The sequence below is a fragment of the Acanthopagrus latus genome, chromosome 23, assembly GCF_904848185.1.
Source record: "Acanthopagrus latus isolate v.2019 chromosome 23, fAcaLat1.1, whole genome shotgun sequence".
Classification (NCBI taxonomy): domain Eukaryota; kingdom Metazoa; phylum Chordata; class Actinopteri; order Spariformes; family Sparidae; genus Acanthopagrus; species Acanthopagrus latus.
Window position 1 is genome coordinate 11,681,378 of NC_051061.1, and position 18,148 is coordinate 11,699,525.

The 18,148-nt window shown below is 44.8% G+C and overlaps 3 protein-coding genes across 6 annotated transcripts; all 3 read right to left on the bottom strand.

Annotated features, from left to right (window-relative positions):
* Positions 1–3,986: 3,986 nt before the first annotated feature.
* On the bottom strand, positions 3,987–10,170 carry pvalb8 (parvalbumin 8). Of its 4 annotated transcripts, XM_037088461.1 has the most exons (8): positions 9,832–10,170; positions 8,798–9,714; positions 8,190–8,626; positions 6,280–6,371; positions 5,784–5,861; positions 5,162–5,294; positions 4,659–4,768; positions 3,987–4,298 (listed from the first exon to the last, which is right to left on the bottom strand). In XM_037088461.1, the coding sequence occupies exons 5-8, from the start codon at positions 5,842–5,844 to the stop codon at positions 4,273–4,275; spliced, it is 330 nt and encodes a 109-aa protein (XP_036944356.1). In that variant the 5' UTR covers positions 5,845–5,861; positions 6,280–6,371; positions 8,190–8,626; positions 8,798–9,714; positions 9,832–10,170; the 3' UTR covers positions 3,987–4,272. The 4 variants fall into 4 exon arrangements, with proteins under 4 accessions (XP_036944356.1, XP_036944357.1, XP_036944354.1 ...); XM_037088462.1 differs by lacking the exons at positions 8,190–8,626; positions 8,798–9,714; positions 9,832–10,170 and adding an exon at positions 6,637–8,074 and having other exon boundaries at positions 6,280–6,347; XM_037088459.1 differs by lacking the exons at positions 8,190–8,626; positions 8,798–9,714; positions 9,832–10,170 and having other exon boundaries at positions 6,280–6,610.
* Positions 10,171–11,034: 864 nt separating this feature from the next.
* Positions 11,035–14,437, bottom strand: LOC119013694 (parvalbumin beta-like). The gene is made up of 5 exons (XM_037088463.1): positions 14,341–14,437; positions 13,772–13,835; positions 13,512–13,644; positions 12,710–12,819; positions 11,035–11,349 (listed from the first exon to the last, which is right to left on the bottom strand). Exons 2-5 carry the CDS (start codon positions 13,827–13,829, stop codon positions 11,324–11,326), a joined length of 327 nt encoding a protein of 108 aa, XP_036944358.1. The 5' UTR covers positions 13,830–13,835; positions 14,341–14,437; the 3' UTR covers positions 11,035–11,323.
* Positions 14,438–15,935: 1,498 nt separating this feature from the next.
* LOC119013692 (parvalbumin beta-like) lies at positions 15,936–18,148 on the bottom strand. Its single transcript, XM_037088457.1, has 5 exons — positions 18,065–18,148; positions 17,160–17,235; positions 16,831–16,963; positions 16,431–16,540; positions 15,936–16,238 (listed from the first exon to the last, which is right to left on the bottom strand). Exons 2-5 carry the CDS (start codon positions 17,218–17,220, stop codon positions 16,213–16,215), a joined length of 330 nt encoding a protein of 109 aa, XP_036944352.1. The 5' UTR covers positions 17,221–17,235; positions 18,065–18,148; the 3' UTR covers positions 15,936–16,212.

The following is an 18,148-nucleotide window of genomic DNA, read 5'->3' on the forward strand; positions in this document are numbered from 1 at the left end:
CACATTAAAGTTTCACACGGACTTAATCAGTAAGGTGAGCCGGACACTCCTTTCTTGATATGAGTTTTTGGTGACAATGAAGCGGGAGCATCAATTATTGAAGCGCCAAGCAGACAAGCAGGCGAAGGCCCGTGTGTCCATCCTGAAGCGCCGGTCTGGATGAACCGCACGGCACGGCGTTAGCAGTCACGCAAAAATAGCTTGATATGAGGGCAAAGCTAAGTTACGCTGGCTTGCTCTACGCTTTTATTTGATACCCAATGCTGCATCCAACAGTTCAGGGTGATTACTGCTGCCACTACTACTTTTACTACCATGGCAGCTACCACGGGTGTAGCTTTCAGGGGATACACAAGGGACACGTCGCCCTCAGTACTTCCATCCATCATCACGTTACGTTAAATTATATGATTTAGCACAACTCCTGGGTAAGAACAAGAAGCAGAGGACTTTTATTTTTTAAGAGCTGCTCGCCAGAAAGCCTCACTGTATTATCCTCCATTATATTTTGAATTGTCGAATGGATTCTGAATTCCGTGTTTTCCTATACATACTAAAGAATATTCCCATTATAAAGTGATGTGGTAATCGGAGCACCAAACGTAAGTGTGATGATTAAGAGCATAAGTCAGTGCTGCCAGGACCAACACGTAGGTCAGGATGCCAGAAAAAGAAAGCAGCGGGCACAAGCTTAAGACCCAAATGACAGCCTACGGACCGACTGTTTTCAGTCAGGTCACAAAGCCAGGCTGAAGAGATGAACAACGGCCAGGCTGCCGGTGTTACGAGTCAAGAGGTAGCCAGAACCAGTGGAGGAGCCACAGCCACCTGTGATTTGAGAGAGATGCCCATAATGACAGACAACAGACATTCTGCATGCGCTTATGTAGGAGAGAGTGCACACACATGCGATGACACGAGTAAAGCAGAGGATGGCCGAGTCACTGGACCGATTCACGGGGCCAGGTTTTTTTTTTGTTTTTTTTTGTAACCTCACTCTTAATTCCCTTAATTCTTATTCTTCAGTGATTATTTCTGAAATGACATGTTGAGAGGACATGATTAGCCACAGGACTAGAAGTAACAGCTGTTCAGCATATAAAGTGCAAGGAAACTCTGCTTTAAACTTGTATGTTTTGTCTGAATTGCTGTTTTATCTCTTGACAATCATTTTCATAAGGCTGATACTGTTACGCTCCAATAACTGCTGGTTTCTGTCATCATTCCCCCACTGTCGTCCCAGCAGGACTGTAGCACATTAATGGCACATCAAAACTACAGTCTCTCTCTCTCTCTCTCTCTCTCTCTCTCTCTCTCATTCACTGTCTCTCTCTCTCGCCCCCTCTCTCTGCCCTTGAGTCCAGGTAATCTGCTTGTCACATTATCTTGTACTGCTGTCTCGCAGCAGCACATCCAGCAGTCAGTGTCGACCTGTTGGCTCACGTTTCCTTCCTGTTTACCGCTCGCCTCTCATGACCCGCAGGGGTCACGGCTCCATTGTGTGTCCCCTGGCTTGGGTTACCTACTGGCTTCCCCAACCTTGTCCCGCTTTTCAGTCGTGTACCCTGCCCCACCACCACCACCGTCCATCCCCCCAGCTCACCCTCTCCCATCCCAGCCGTCTGCAGCGATCAGACTGATAACAGCTGATATTGATACATGATGATCTAATTAGTGCTCTGTGTGTTTTTAGTCTCATCAGGCATCGTTTTAATCTGTAAATATATCTTATGATCATTCTTCAACAATATGCACAGGTCTTTTGTATCCGTGTGCATAATATACAGTATGTTTGAGCTTAAGAAACATCCAAGTTAATTAAAATTGAGTAGCTTGAATTATGAACAAACAGTTTGCAATAAAGTTTCTTTAATCAGTTATATTCTCTTAATGTGCGAGGATGTCTGAAGTTGATTGGCATCGTTTTAGTTCGACCCACACCACAAGATACTATCTTTTATGACTGTGAGCATGAATGCTTCATCTTGCGTATTTTCCTGTTCTGGCTTCACTTTGATTATACATCACTCAATCATTTACACTAGATGTTACACTAGACAGTTATGGATTGTCTTTCACTACAACAACTGCAATAGTCTTAAGAATGAGCAAAGTCTGAGTCAGAATGGTAGGAAATGATAGGCGGACTTGCATGTTAGGTAGTTATTTCAACATATTTTAACCCAAAATCATGAAGTATAGTGTCTTTTCCTAAACCTAAAGGTAAGCAAGTCATGTTTGTACCTATAACTAATCGGATCGCAGCTGTTTCCCAGCATTTCTAACAGTCCAAAGTCACAATATGTCGTAATGTGTGAAATGTTTGTCAGCAACCTTAATTCTTAAAGTTTTACTGGACGTCGCATCTTAGATATTACTGCTAAGTTTACCGCAGAGCCATTCACGTTTCAAGCTGACTCAGCAGGGTAGGTGGAGCGTCATACTTTGAAGCTACAGGACGCTGACCAAGCTGCTGTACTTTGGGAGTTGGGGAATTTCTTGGTGACAGTGATTTTAGAAAAAGATAGTTGATCGTTTAGTCTCATTCCCAGGTGATCAAACAATGGTGCTTTTGCCAAACCAAACCGTGGGAATCTTTCAGCTTTTGAATGGCTTTGAACCAAACAAAAAATCATCTGGAAAAGGAGCCGCTAGAAACTGTTTGGACAAATGAATCGTCACCTCACTCGCTGATTTGACGTGTCTGAAGCACGGCCGTAGCTGCTAGCTGCTCCTCACAGGAACACGGATTGGTTTCTGACCAGCTGTTTTTATTTACAGCCAACATCCAACCAGTCCTGCATAGTGTGCCTTTAAAACATAATGGCCTCGTCACATTTATATCAGTTGAACACACTGAGGTTTGTTAGAGGCAGCGTGATCTCTATCATTATCACAGCACACCAGCATCCTCAGCCTCACGCTAATACCAGGGTATGCCCCACAGCTCTGAGTAGCAGGTGTCTGCTGTAATTGTCAGCTTCACCCTCTAATATACAGGTATTGAAATGACACCGAGGTGGATCCGCTGGAAAAACTCGCTGGACTGTATTTTGGCGCCTGTGACGGGTGTTTGAACAGTGAGGTGGTTTTTAATTTTAATCCCGTCAATCCTCTAAGTGCACGGATTGGAAACACAGCGTGCTATTTAAAGTCTGTCGGAGGACGGATGCAGAGGTGTGATAAAAAACGATTCTTCTTTAATATATCCTGAGCAAGCTCTCCGGGGCCTGGCAGAGGGGCGCGTGTAAGGCTAGCATCCTCGGCTATAGCATTCTGCAGAGCTTGCATCTGTGCATCACACTCACACACTCACACACACATTCACACTGATTCGTTTATTGCCTCCAAATCTGATGTGCGTGTATTTATGTGCATACATTATTTGTGTTTGCATGGATGGATCTCGCATTTGATTTTTTGCAAATGCATTGGGTTTCGCGTTCCTGTGTGTGTCTGTGTGCGTGTGTGTGTGTGTGTGTGTGTGTGTGTGTGTGGTTTGTGGCCCCAGCCCGAGCAGCACCAAGGTTCAACTGGGTTTATTTACAAAGCTGAGGTCAGGTGTCACTCGATCCAGCCGCGGTGACACTCAGGTGGTCATCAAGGTCACCTCCTCTGCTTTTTCCCTGAGTTGGCTCTAAACTCTCTCTCTCTCTCTCTCTCTCACACACACACACACACACCTGTACTGTATCTACACACCTCAGACTGAAGCAGGGCATGTCTCAGCTCTCATATCTGTGATACTGTCTGACATTCAGTCTCATTTACCTCTTGGTAATTGAAGGTCCAAGGACACAGAGGAAGTGTTAAGAAAGAAAGTGGTGTGACTTTTTGGTTGCTTTTTCTGTGCATGTGCACATATGAAACATTTCAGCACTACCATAATACGTTTTTCTTGTCACGCCACTTGGTGTCATCTCAAACCAGAGACACACAGAAACATAGAAAGATGCACACTTGAGCCACAGTGTTTTGGGGGGGATTTTATCGTTTTATTTTCTCTGTAATTTTGGTAAATTGTACATTTATTTGGGAAATACAGCTTTATGGTCTGTCTAAAACATACCAAAATGGAAAAGAAAAATAAACAAAAACATGATGAGAATGTGAACGTCTGTGGACCAGAGCGAGTCATTGCAAAATAAAAATAATTTAAAAGGTTTTATCTAACCAGAGGGAAGAAGACTAAAACTAAGAGAGCCCTTGAAGCATTGGAATAACGTGGGGGATCGGGGGTCAGATCGAGTTGGAGAGATGGCGCCCGGGTGATTAGGACAAAACCATGGCCTGGAACTCTGCGGAGCAAAAAGAAAGACAGTGTTAGGAGATGCGACACCCGCCTCCAAGTATGAGGACATGACACCGTCAGAGAAACAGAGATCTAGCATTGTGATGCTAATTCAGGTGCTGTGCTCTCGAGTGAACAGCGCGTCACTGACACAACATGTCGGATCAATTAAGCTCATTCACAAATCTAGAATTACAGATGGGGAAGCGCTGTGTGAAGGAGTGTGTCGGGAGGCATCGCCGTTTGTGTTACCTCGGTGCTCTCTTCGAGCTGTCACCTACTGACCCAGAACAGCTGCCCCGAGCTAAATGTAGTCAATCTCCAATCTAAAATACGAAAGGTTTGGAGAACTGTGTCCGTATCTCACCTTCTGCGCCAATCCGACCATCACTGTCGTCATCAGCAGCAGCCAGGAAGCCCTTGGTCTCCTTATCTGTCAGGACGCGAGCACCGGGAGAAAACCTCTGGAGGAAAAACCTGCCACACACACACACACAGAAGTTCAGGACAGAGGATGAGGATACATAACACAACCACAAAGACAGAACGCAGGAAAACAGGGGCCCAAAATGTCCTTATACAATATATTCACAAAAGATACATTTGCACAGGTAACAAGATGTAAAATAAGTTGAAAGGATGTCGATCAAGTCATGTAATTCCCAAAGGTTATCAGGTTTTAGGTGCTTCTGTACAGCCAGAGAACACGAGCGCTGGTGAGCGATGACTGTGCTGCTAAAAGCCATGTCAGCCCCAAGAAGCTGGAAGCTGAAACATCAGCAAAGACCGAGCAGAGTTGTCGAGCCCTCTCCACCAGGAAACACAGCGAAGAAAGAGTCTGCGAACTGTCGAAGCGGCCACTCAACTCACTTGAGCTCTTCCTCCTCGATAAAACCGCTGCCATCGTTGTCCAGGATGGCGAAGGCCTTCTTCACATCCTGGGGGCTCTTCTGGGTGAGGCCACAAGCCTGGAAGAACTTCTTGGGGCAGAAGGTGTCTGGTGCTGGAGGAGGACAGAGAACAGCACCGTCAGTATTTGGTGTCGGTCTGGTCTTGTTTTGTTCTTGTTTTTTTTTCACCAAACTGGAATGAACTCCCTTTAGTATCAGCACATTCTCAGACAGTTAAAACTGTTTACATTGTGAGAGGAGATGACATATGACTGCTCAGGCGTTAATTAAGTGTGATGTAAGTGGCTGCCCAGAGCTTCCTGAACGCTCCCTGTGGAATATTTCATATTTTAGTAGTTTGAGAGGCCAATTTCTGTTCATCTTTAAATCTCTACTGGCGGGATCATGTGTGGACCCGACTGATGCTCCTAAAGTAATCTAACAAATGTAACTCTGCGCCCCTAGAGTGCACTCCACTAATGTATCCTTTTCCATGTCAACATTTTGCAGTCTGGTGAGCGCACAGGCTCCACTAGAAATACTGTACAGAACAAAACAAATCGAATGGAGAGAGCAGCAATGATACGGGTGGAAGATGATACCTTGGCAGTCCTTGATAGCACTGTCGATGGCATCAGCGGAGAGGATAGATGAGAGAGACATTTTTTTTTGTTTTATTCCTGCAGGAGGAAACAACCACGTTGAATTATCAACACACGTATCCAGGCACAGAAGCACAACACAAGAAGCTGACACCGATGGAGAGCTGAGAGTGACCAAAAAACGGACACAGAAATGAACTGAAGCGGAGGGAAAAGTTCTTAAATCTACAGAGTCGGAATGTGAACCCTTAATCTCACCCTGCAGATCAAACGTGAGCGGTCTAATAACTTTCTGTGCGCCTCCGACGCACAAAAAAGTCAAGTTTTTACGCACGCCTATTTTTTCATCTGTCACCTCAACACAGGCAGGCTCGATATTCTAAAAAGAAAGGAAAACAAATGCGCTAAAAATCTGCAGGAGCTAAGTCTAAAAAACAAGTTTGAAAAAAAACAACAACAACCTTACATCCACAGAAATCATCGCAGCCAAACTTACCGTGTTAGTGGGAGATCTCGCCCGGTCGTTGATCCAGCGGAGAGGTAAGGCTATGTGGTGACTGCTGTCTGTCAAGGCGGATTTATATAGGTCTGATTGCAGTGACAATGGGGATTGCTTGAGTTACCTGTCTGTGGATCAAATTCTAACTGCCCGCCCCTGATCCAATTTCTCAGCTAACTAATTAACCTTTACTATTTATAACGCCCGGGGACACAGAGACCCGGACCGCGGACCTCTGTAACGCCCTTGTAAATAGCAAATTAAGTTAAAAAGCGCATTCTTCTCCCCCATCCGCCACTCCCTCCCTGTCATCCCCCTCACCCCTCCTCCTCCTCCTCCTCCTCCTCCTCTCACCTCCAGAATTATACAGTACAGTGGATGCAGGGAGGCTGTAATGTAACTGCAATCTCTCTCCCCCTCCACCACCACCACCACCACCCTTCCATGCAGAGATCCTTTTACAGGCAGCGGTCCCGAAACGAACACACAAAATATGCTCATATTATTATCACGCTCGAGGTGAGTTATGGGAAATCAAATGTCCTCGGACACTGAGCCCTTCATGTTACATGCGTTGCGCTGCTGCAGAAGGAAATGATGCACAGAATAGTGCCCGGATTATAAAGCGGAAGAGGTCAAAGGGACTCAGTGTCACCTTGAGTACAATTATATGGCGTTAAAATACGATTTTGATAAATATAAAAGTTATGAATAGTGGCATTCTTGGGTAAAATCTGTAAGTATCTGATATAAAATGTACGTAATCAAGTAAATGCACATGCTGTATGTTTTCATGTAGCACTGTGCTCTTGTTTAAAGCATCTAAATCAGGCGTCTGGCCGATTAGAGGAGCCGATATTCCCCAAAAGTCAATTAATACAAGAAAAGTCGCTGCTTTGGCTCTGACGCAGCGTGCGATCTGTAAGAAACTAGTAACACAAGTTAGAACACATGTTTATTAGGAAAAAGTACAATGTAAGGGAGTGGAGGTATATAAGTTCCCGAAAAATGGTCTTAGATACAGCACATAAGTAAATGTACTAGTTCCATTCCATCACTCCCATCACTGAGATCCGTGAGTGAGGAATAATCAATTCAGTTCCTTCATGCATTAATTGATATTCGACCAATTCAGCTGGAGTCCAGTGAGATAGAATTTCATGTCCGACTTTATTCTCAGCCTCTCTGACAGCACTGCATTAACTGTTTGCATAAAAGAATTGTGAATCTACATTAACATTGAACTGGTCCTCAGATGCAAACACGCAGAAATTAAACATAAACATATAAATGTACATAACAACTCACATCTGGCTCACTTAATTCATGTCAATGAATATACGAAGTAAATGTGAATTAACATTCCTTCAAGGACGATCTACCGAGTTTGAACGCTATGGCTTTACAATAACCATCACCAAATGAAACGTATAGTTAGCCAGGGGTCCAGACCACCTTACAGACTGGTTGCACTGGTAATATATAATTAATTTTTTTTTTTTTTTTCCGTTTAGGTGCACCCAACATTACATTTGAATCTATTTTCTCATCACATTGTGTAAATGATTTTCAGCAGGATTCGAGGTGCAGATGCATGTTATTCTTCATAACTAACAGCACAGGCAACAAAGAAATCGCAATAACCTCAACTGTTTAAGGAAACAATCTGCTACATCTCGGGCGCACCGGTGCAACCAGTGAAAAATATCCAGTGGCACTTGACAGACTTTCGGGTGCAAGTGTGACCCAAATAAGCTGAGCATGCCTGGAGCCCTGCTGCTTCAACTTTCACGTTATCTGACTGTTCACAGACAGTGAAATGCTTTATAAACCAATTAACTGTGAAGTTCAGACTGATGGCTATAAACCTTTACAGTTGCTCAGCAAATGGTTAATAAAGAATTTACCGTCCACTGATGCTGTTTATTATATCGTGTCATCCTTGCATGCGGTTTCCATGACTTGCACCCTCATCATATAGAATCATAGGTCAGTCCATATGTGACCTGTTTGTCTGGTGCGCTCTGCTCTGCTGCCTTGGCTGCATTAAACTTCTACCGGCTGTATAGTTGCTCAGACTGACCACAGACGGAGGTGAGAATATTGAATGGAACCTACAGGAACATGACCTCAAACACATATAGGTGCTGATGGGTGAATGTCAGGGACTCCCGGAGCCTTCTCACTCACGCACACTGACGGCGGGGGGACAGTCGCGCTAAATTGCTTTGTCAACTGTGCTGATTAAGGGACGCGAGGTCACCCTCTGCTGTCGGTGTGTCCCCGTCCCGCCGTGATGGTGATGATGATGCACTATGAGCAGTGTCCCAGGTATTCACGTGCACTGTCAAAAGAGAGGAGCAGCAGTCGGAGGTCAAACGAGGCTTCATTGATAAAGGGGTTCTGATCGTTTGGACGCTTTGATTCATCCAGTTTTCTGGGAGCACAGAGCTGCACAACTGACTTCTTGTCCAGCTGCAAAAGAAAAACCGACCAATTCAAGGGTGTCTCTTACCGAGGGCGTTTGTGGCCCCCGGCGTCTCTGGCACAAACGAATCCAAGGGTCATTACGCACACTCATGGGAGAATGTTGACTGCAGCAGCACATGGCAAAAGAAGGTTATTTCTCTCCGTATGTAAGGTTAGTTGAAGGTGTGCACAGGCAGCAGCATGCAGCAGCGGCAGCAGTGTGGGGAAGGGGAAAGACAGACAGGCACAGTGCGATCATTGTGCACAATATTAAACCGGAAATTAAAACAAAAACGCTCATTTAATCATCAGTACAAACTGGTTTCAGAGCCTGGCGTGCTGTCTTCAAAACGTCTGCAACCTGACACTCGGGGATATTCTTGAATGTAACCAAAGGCAGGGACGCAGCAGCCCCCGGCCAGCTTCCTCACATTAGAAGTCAGACTTTTGGCAGCGCGTCGCTCCTCTGCACGCGTCAGCTGGCGACCGTGAGCTGCAGGTGGTGTTGGCCCCCGGGGGCAGTGTCAGGACATGCACTAAAGAGCCTTTTAAGCATTATTTAAAAGCCTGAAGACAGAAGACAGGTGTCAATGGAAATCAATGGAAATAAATTGTGTGTCCTTTCAGTGTTATTTGTTGTGTTCTGGGTTCAATTTGACATGTAGTCAGTGAGAGGGACGGGCATTTTGTGCGCACAGAGGACGCACTGCAGCTTTTTTTGTTGCTGCTGTTGTTGAATTCTCTGGCAGCACCCAGTTGCCTTTCATTATTAAATAAAAGCTTGTAGGATCTCCGGTGGTTTGTCATTGTCAACCCTCTCTTAAACCTAATCCCGGTGCCAACTTGTTAATGGGGCCCTTCAACAAGTGATGCGCTGCTGCTGCTGCTGCTGCTGCTGCTGAGAGCTCGTCGTGAAGCCGCACTCCTGAGCAGGTAAAGAGAAACTCAATCATCTCCTCGGGACTGTGTGTGAAAAAGAGACAAGAGAGGACACCGGATCGAGACCCGGGGCGTGATGTCATGCGCCATGTTGATACCTGACAGACTATACTGTTACTGGGCGATGATTTATTCATTTACATTTGCTAATGTCCTTCACAAGCCTGGATGTATAGATCCTCCACCTCCAGCCTCCTCAGCTTCATTTGGAAATAAAAACATGATCATTGTTTTTGGTCCTGCGTGTGTTTCCTATACGAATGGGGCCAAATTATTTAAATTCACAGGCTCGACTTCTGCCATGAAAGTTTAAATCGAGAGCGTCAGATAGATTTCCAAACAGCTGCCGTTTTTATAACAGGTGTTGACTCGCTGTAAGCGCTTTTCTCTGTCACAGCGTCTATCGTCAATGGACATGAGGCCATCTAGTGGCTGCAGGATGGAGCCTCGAGTCATGAACACAGGCTACATAAGGACACATTTTTCCCCTTCCTTTTCTTGTTCTTGTTCTTGTTCTTGTTCTTGTTCTTGTTCTTTTTCTTCTCGTTCTTGTTGTTGTTGTTGTTGTTGTTGTTGTTGTTGTTCTTCTTCTTCTTCTTCTTCTTCTTCTTCTTCTTCTTCTTTTTCTTTTTGTTCTTGTTCTTCTTCTTCTTCTTCTTCCCTATTTAATATATTTTTTTCCTCTATCAAATATTCCTCCTTCAGGCCATACTCTCTGGCAACACTGATGAGTGTTTTGTGCATTTATAATACTCTTTTTCTAATGTTTTCACATCTATACATATTTGTTTGTTTGTTTTTTTACTTACTTCATATTTCTAAAGGGGCGATATGTAAAAAAAACAAAACTAAAATGATCAACAGAACGTGATTATGTAGCAGTCTTGCTATTATGATATCAGTGTACCTTGTTGCAGTGTAGCAGTCCAAAACTCCTGTGCTAGCAGTTTAAAAACTACCAGTTCCCTTAGTACCGGAGCTCCCAGCCTGAACAACTAGCTGCACGGCTAACTGAGCTAATTGGCTAAGACAGCTACAGTAAGCAGTTACTTTAACGATATGCTACCAAGTATTTGCTGATGAGTATGAATTTGACAAGTAAGTGGTAAGTAAAACAATTTATCTGTAACATATATAAACATCACAGAAGTCCCAGTTCTTCTGTCTATGTTCATCCTTTTGGTTGTTTTATTTCACGCTTGCTTTGGTGATGTAAACCACTGTTAACATGCAAAATCACAAAGGAAGGAGAGGCTGCGCATGACTTTGCCCTGTTGAGTCTGTATAAGACGCCATTCGAGAATGTCACAGACATAAATGACGGCCCAAATAAAGAACGAAAAGTCCAATAAGACCATAGCAAAAGAATATTTATTCTTTTTGTACCGTTCGTTCCTGGAAAGTGCATCATAGAGATTTTACAGTAAGCAAAATTCATATTTAAGACATGAACACAACCGAGCGACATTCACAATCATCATCATTTTGGACAGTGTGTTGCATAGGAGGATAAACGTCTGTTCAGCATATGTATAAAAATTATTTATATTCAGATGAAAAGGGGGGAGGTCGACGTGGGCTTTGTTGTTCCATCAGAGCAGGTGTTGTTGGTCATTGGCCGTTGTATGACACATTACTTTTTAACCATGGCAGCGAACTCTGCAGGGAGACACAAGAAAAACACAGTTAGTTAGTGTCTGTTTGCCACCATTAAAGGGGCACTATGTAGTTTTGCATAAGACATTTTAATCAGAGGAGAAAGATCTTCGTTCATTAAACTCTCTTTGTTTTCAGGACTGAACAAACAAACTGACCTTAAAGGAAAACGCAATTTTACAGTGTTTTACTTTGTTTATGTTTGGCGGACCCCGCCATCTGTCCAGCCAAACAGGCTGAGAAGGGTCAGGGTTAAGAAATGATTTTTGTGTTACTCGCACATGTTTGATCCCATCTCATTTTTATTTGTTTTACTCAAGTGACACCCAGCACTGCATCTGGATGACTGCTGATTCCAGCATTACCTGAGGCTGACCTGTGCCTGGTTCTCAGCCGTGGAGCGCCTGTCTATCTGTTTCTGGTGAGTGGCAGTTTCTTAATCAGTGTGTTAAAATCAATACAATTCATCTGTTTCACCATATGAACCCAAAACGAAGCAATTTCACTATGATCTGACTGCAAAAAAATTGATAGAAAGCAAGCTGAGATAACAACAACAAATAATAACGTCATGGTGCCTCCTCGTAAAAAAAACTGAATTCATGCTCTGTCAGGTCTTTTGGCCAAACAACTTTAAAAATGCTTGTTCCCTGAATGGATTTTGGAGCCATTACAGCTATGCTGTGCTGAGACATATTTCCAAAACTTACAAGGCAGTCTAACTTCCTTGCTGCTTCCCTCTATTGCATCTCCTTAATTGTCCTGTCTCAGCACGAGTAGATGCGTTATCGCACAGCTCTGGATGTCGGCAAACACAAACGATTAGTGATAAATATCCTCTACTTCCTGTTCAATGTCCAGACATCAGTGATGTTAATGTCCTGAAGTCAGCGTGAAGGTCAATGCTGATAGACTTTCGCAGCACTTTTTGCCACCCAAGAGGGCAGTTTATCATATTTTAACCAGCCAAGGGGGCAGTTCAGTGTGTTTTGCCAACCAAGAAGGTACATTAGCACGCATTTTCGCTCCTAAGAGGGCACTTTAGCATGTGTTTTTCAACAACTGGGCCACCCCCCCCCCTGCACACTATTGTCGTTCAGTATTTTCAAATCACGCAAATGCCCAAATGACTTCGCTTCTATTCTATTCATCTATCATTGGCTTTGTATCTAACGCCTTGCTCTTGGTCCGGACACACCTTTAGAACAGATTGTTTGTTCAGTTATGGAAAAATATATATGTACTTCTGACTTCGTATTGGTACCTCGTTCAAGTTAGTTCAAATTCTGGGTTTGAATTTCTTCATTAAAACTACATAGCGCCCCTTTAATATCCCAAGATCACAGCTGATCAGGGTTCGTACCATCAGCGCCGATCTTGCCGTCACCGTCGGTGTCTCCGGCCTTGAGGAATTTCTTTGTCTCATCATCTGTCAGTGCGCGGGCACCTGCCTTGAAGTTCTGCAGGAACAGCCTGCAGACACACACACACACACACACACACACACACACACACACACACACACACACACACACACACCTCAGCTCAGACTGAGACACAATTCAGGCTCAACCTGACCACAAATAGATCCTGATGAAGACTCCTGCGCCTATCGTGTGCATTCCCCTCCAATAATGAAAAGGCAGGTGGGTAAAATGCTCGGGGAACAGAAAGATGAAGCAGTGTGACTATACCAGGGGTCACCAACACGGTGCCCGCGGGCTCCAGGTAGACCCCATGGACCACATGAGTAGCCCTCAGGCCTGTTCTAAAAATTAAAATTGAATATTGATATTATCTGTTTCCCACCTTGTTAAGTCATTGTTGATCATTATTGTGAGAAATCATTAACATGATCAGTGTCTCCACATAGATGAGTATCATTAATCATTAATAATCATATATGACTAAAGGCAAACTCAGCAAATTTGTCATTTCAGAAGAGTGTATCACACTGGTAGCCCTTCTTATGACTCAGTACCCATGAAGTAGCTCTCAGTTTCAACAAGGTTGCTGACCCCTGGACTATACACTCCCTCCAGTCCCCACAGCCATGTCAGAGCAGCACACCTAAAGCACTGTGTGTGTGTGTGTGTGTGTGTGTGTGTGTGTGTGTGTGTGTGTGTGTGTGTGTGTGTGTGTGTGTGTGTGTGTGGATGTCTTACTTGAGCTCTTCCTCCTCAATGAAGCCACTCTTGTCCTGGTCGATGACGGCGAAGGCCTTCTTCACGTCGTCGTCGGACTTGCCGGTCAGCCCGCAGGCGGCGAAGAACTTCTTGTGGTCGAATGTGCCAGCGTCTGAAAATGAGCGCGGATCTGTGAGCCCACACTTGAAAACACTCAACCAAACCAAACTACACATGAAAGCACAGCGATGCTCCGAGCAGAAGAGGAGCGTGTGGCTGTGACAGGTGGAGGGGGTCACCTTTGCACCCGTCCAGGGCTGCAGCGACGTCAGCATCTGTCAGTCCGGCGAAGGGCATTCTGAACTGCAGAGATCAAATTAGAAAAACTGGTAATAAAGTCACTGGCATGTCAAGCAACAACTTAACTGAACTTGATTCATGTTCATTTCGTCTCTCAGAAGCAGTAGACCAATGGATCGCGTTAAATTAAGCAGATATCGACCATTTTAAACAACACATCGCGTCTCCACAGTCGTCAAACTGTCAACATTCCGATGAGAAATAAATCAGAGTAGTAAATTCAAAATTTCCGCTTGTTTTCCGCTTGAGTCCCACTCGAGAGATTGAGGGGTGACAAACACTACAGCCGCTGTAAATCCACGTCCTCACGCAGCCGTCCAGACGCAGGGAAAACAAGTCTTTATTTAGCTTCATCGCAATGTGAAGTCCACATTAAAAGACACAGAAATAGAAAAAAGTTTTGTTTTTTTTTTTTTGTTTTTTAAATGAGGATTTTCTCAGAGATGCCCGGCGTGATGCTGCGGGTCCCCGCCGTCTTCTTCCCCTCGTCCGTTTCATTCAAACTCACCTCTGCTGTCTTTGCTTTGTGTGGGTACAGGTAACACAGACAAGAGTCGACTGCAGTGATCTGTCCGGTGCTCCCCGGTGACCTTTTATAGTTTCGCTCCGATCGGAAATCTGAGGCATAAGACAACTGACACCGCCGAGAGAAGGAGGGGGGGCGGCGAAAATCTCGTCCCCTGCGAGCCAAAGGGGTCTATTTTAAGTTTCACAAATGAAGACGCTTAAAAGGTGCGTTTGAAGAAGTCTTTCATATCGCCCCATAACGCTAAGAATAGGCCCGCGCGCTGCTGAGGAGGACGAATTGGGAAGTGGCCGTGTTCAGGAGGAGCGCGCGTGCGCCAGAGGCGCGTAAGTGGCGCTAATTGGCTGTTTTTCTCTTTTCTGAGCAGCAGTGTGGAGCTGGAGGCTGCTGGCTGATGTGTTCACGGATTACTTTGAGGAAAAAGAGTTACTAAGTTACTCAGAGTGTGCACATTGTGGTTAACTTTGTGAGGAACAGATGCTTTGGATGAATTATTTTGTGCTTTATTCAGATCGAGCCTGTTTCTGGGAGGGAATTGAACATTTAGGTCAGGTTTTTAATAGTCTTGTATTCCAGGTTTGAATCAGTCCCATTTTGATTGGCATATTTTGTTTACCTTTTTTTAAGTGCTTGTTGTCTGAATAGAATAAGAACAAGGTTTGTTTTGGACAATAACTCCCTAAACTACTGCTTTCACCTTGTCTTTTTGTAAGTCATAAGTCAAACATGTTAAACTCCAATTAAAGTAAAAGAAAAAGAAAAAGAGGAAAATAAAATAAAAGGGAGAATGGATTCTCAATCTTTGCCCGCTCGGTTAAATCTCTGCCTGGAATGCTGATAGCAGCTCTGGCCTGTAGGTGGCAGCACTGTCCCGTGAGGTGACCCCGCTGTCACCAGGCCTCTTCTCTGTTTTGACCACTTGGTTGATGGCAACAAGCTCAGCCTGTCATCCGATATGGTGGAGGCTTTAAATATTGCTGACTTGCAGCTCCCCGAGCATTCGTAGCTTCCCCCGAGGATTGTAATTCCACTTTAATATCTCTGTGTATAGAGAGCGATGTCGCTTTTTAAATCCCTGTGAGAAAGAAACTGATTGATTTGTTTAAAAAAGAAAAAAAGAAGCTCCTCAGAAATCTAAAGATCTGCATCTATGCACCAGATTGGAGCTGCTGAAAGGCTGCTGATGCAACAGGGGCTGTTAATAGCCCCCCTGTTGCCACAGCACATCATCTAATTGACTACGCAGCAGTTGGTGGAGAAAAAAAGACCTTGGATCAGGCCAGCTAATTGCACTATGTGTGTGACAGCTATCCGTTGAAAACCTCCCAGGGTCTTGGAAGCGTGCAAGCAAAGCCCCAGGGCCTTTCCAACTATGATTGCCAGCTCGTGGCTCGGGTCCAGCTCAACTCCCCCATCCCCGTTAAGCAATTATCAAAACAAGTGCAGGGCAGGTCGGTTCAATTGCCTCTCAGCGCCTCTTCAAAATCCCATTTTTGAGGAGCATCCCCCCCTCCTGCCCGCCCATTGTGTTGAGAAAGCCCCATGCAGCATGCTAAAGAAGACTGACCTGAGGGAGATGACTTTACACCAAAAGAGTATTTATTCCTGGTTTTTTTTCACTCTTCCTCAAAAGTGCATATGGTGTTGTACAGTTTGCACAAGTCATTTTTCAGAACATTTAACACACCCGAATAACATTTCACAGTAAAAGCATGTGTTCCATGTTTGAGAAATACTCCGCAGGCAACTCATAAATAAGGTATAAAAAAATATTCTTTCAGCTGATGATTAGTGGTTCTTGCAAGAAGCTCACAGTTCCATGAAAAGAAGAAGTGGATCTTGGTCAATGGAAATTTATGCCTTAACAAGGGCAGCGAACTCTGTGAAAACAGAATGAAACTGCTGTTAGAAGAGAACAAGATGGAATCAGGCTCTTGTGAGGTCAGCAGCTCGATTGGACCCGTCCGCTGACCAAGACTTTGATTGTGTTTGTGTGCGGGTATTAGAAGTAATGTGAGTGGATGTTAAAATGCTGATTAATTGTGTGTGATCAAGGCGTGTGTGTCTCTCACCATCGACTCCGATCTTGCCATCACCGTCGCTGTCACCAGCGGCAAGGAAAGCCTTGGTCTCCTTGTCGGTGAGTGCTCTGGCGGTGGCAACGAAGTTCTGCAGGAACAGCCTGGCAGGTGGCACAAAAGAGCGGGAGTTAAAATGAGGAACATGTCAGACTGTGTTTGACTGGTATGTTTGGCAATCGGAATGAGTGTCCTTTAAAGGCAAAATGTGATGTGTGAATGAGCCTGTTCGTGGGTATTTAACTGTTTTAGGTTGTTAAACCTTTAGGCTCCACTAAAACATTGCATTTCTTTAGCTTGTGTGATGCTTTTGTGTGGAATCAAGTTCTAAAATCTTGTCTCGGTGCCTTAAAGGCCGTTGCATGCTCAAGTGTGCATTTCCTGAGTGTCTTACTTCAGCTCATCCTCCTCAATGAAGCCACTGTTGTCCTGGTCAATGATGGCGAAGGCCTTCTTGACCTCATCGGAGGACTTGCTGGACAGGCCGCATGCCTTGAAGAAGGTCTTGTAGTTGAAGGAGTCAGCAGCTGGAAGACACATGTTAGCACTGTTAGCACCCGGTCAGCAGGCTGCTTCAGCACAGGATTTGAGTGTTGATGTTAATGTGATAATTTTGCAGTTTAAACTGGCAGTTTATGCGACACATTCTGAAGAGTTCACTCCAGATGTTTTGAAGTCAGCAAAATCTTTGGTGAGGAGAAAAAAAAAAAAAGTGAGGCTCACCTGAGCAGCCGTCCAGGGCAGCTTTCACCTCAGCATCATTGAGAACACCAGCGAAGGCCATCTTTTCTTATTTATTCTAGAGGAGAGAAGACAAGGCTCAGGGTTAGTTTAAACGTCACAGTTTGCAGGGCAGTGATCATGTTGTTGCTCTGAAAATCCTGCTCTAAAGCCAGCTGGTTCTGCTTCTGTGGAGCTAAGGTGCACTGCCTTCAGAGATGTATTCTAGGCGCTCATCCTCCATGACTTTCCTGTGTTTTAAATCATCAGACACCAAGCAGAGACTTTGGTCTGTGCGCTAAATGTCATCCATCAGTGTCCTCTAGCTTTCACATCAGGCATCATTATCATATCTAACATTGTATTTTAAAGCATCTAGTGGCTTAAAACTGTCCACCGGTTTCTTTTTGGTCACGATTCGGCTACTGCGTTGCTTTAATTTGCAGATGCTGTCAGGCAGCATCAGCGCTCCTGTTCGTTTAGTTCCTCTACTCTCTGCCTGCGGACGCCCACCCCGCTGCGCCCACACGCGCGCACACGCGCACACACAAGCTTGGCTGTGTGTATCCCAGCGCGCTGTGCTGCTATGACACTAAATAGGCTAGATGATGCTCCCACTGTGAGGCCAACAGGAGCCGCGAATAAACAACTTTTTTTTCTTTCTGTCTTTCTTTTTTCAATCATCCGGTTAAAAGAGATCAGAGCGCAAATTATCCTCCACAAAAAGTTGATCCTTTAGAAATCAGGCGTGTGGTCCCGTGTGGTAGCATCGGCTGTTCGGCTATGTTGTTTCCAGTTCTCCCTACAGTTATAGTCCACGGTGCTCTCCTGGTCTCAGTCCCTTTCCTTCTGCGGTTGCGTTAAGCTGCCGGCCGGCGGCCTTTTGGGTTGGGACTCTTCCCACTCACCTTTGCGCTGCGTTGAGGGCGAGTGAAAACCAAGGCGGACTCGTTTGACTGCCACAAGTCCCCTTCCCTGGCCCTTTTATAGCC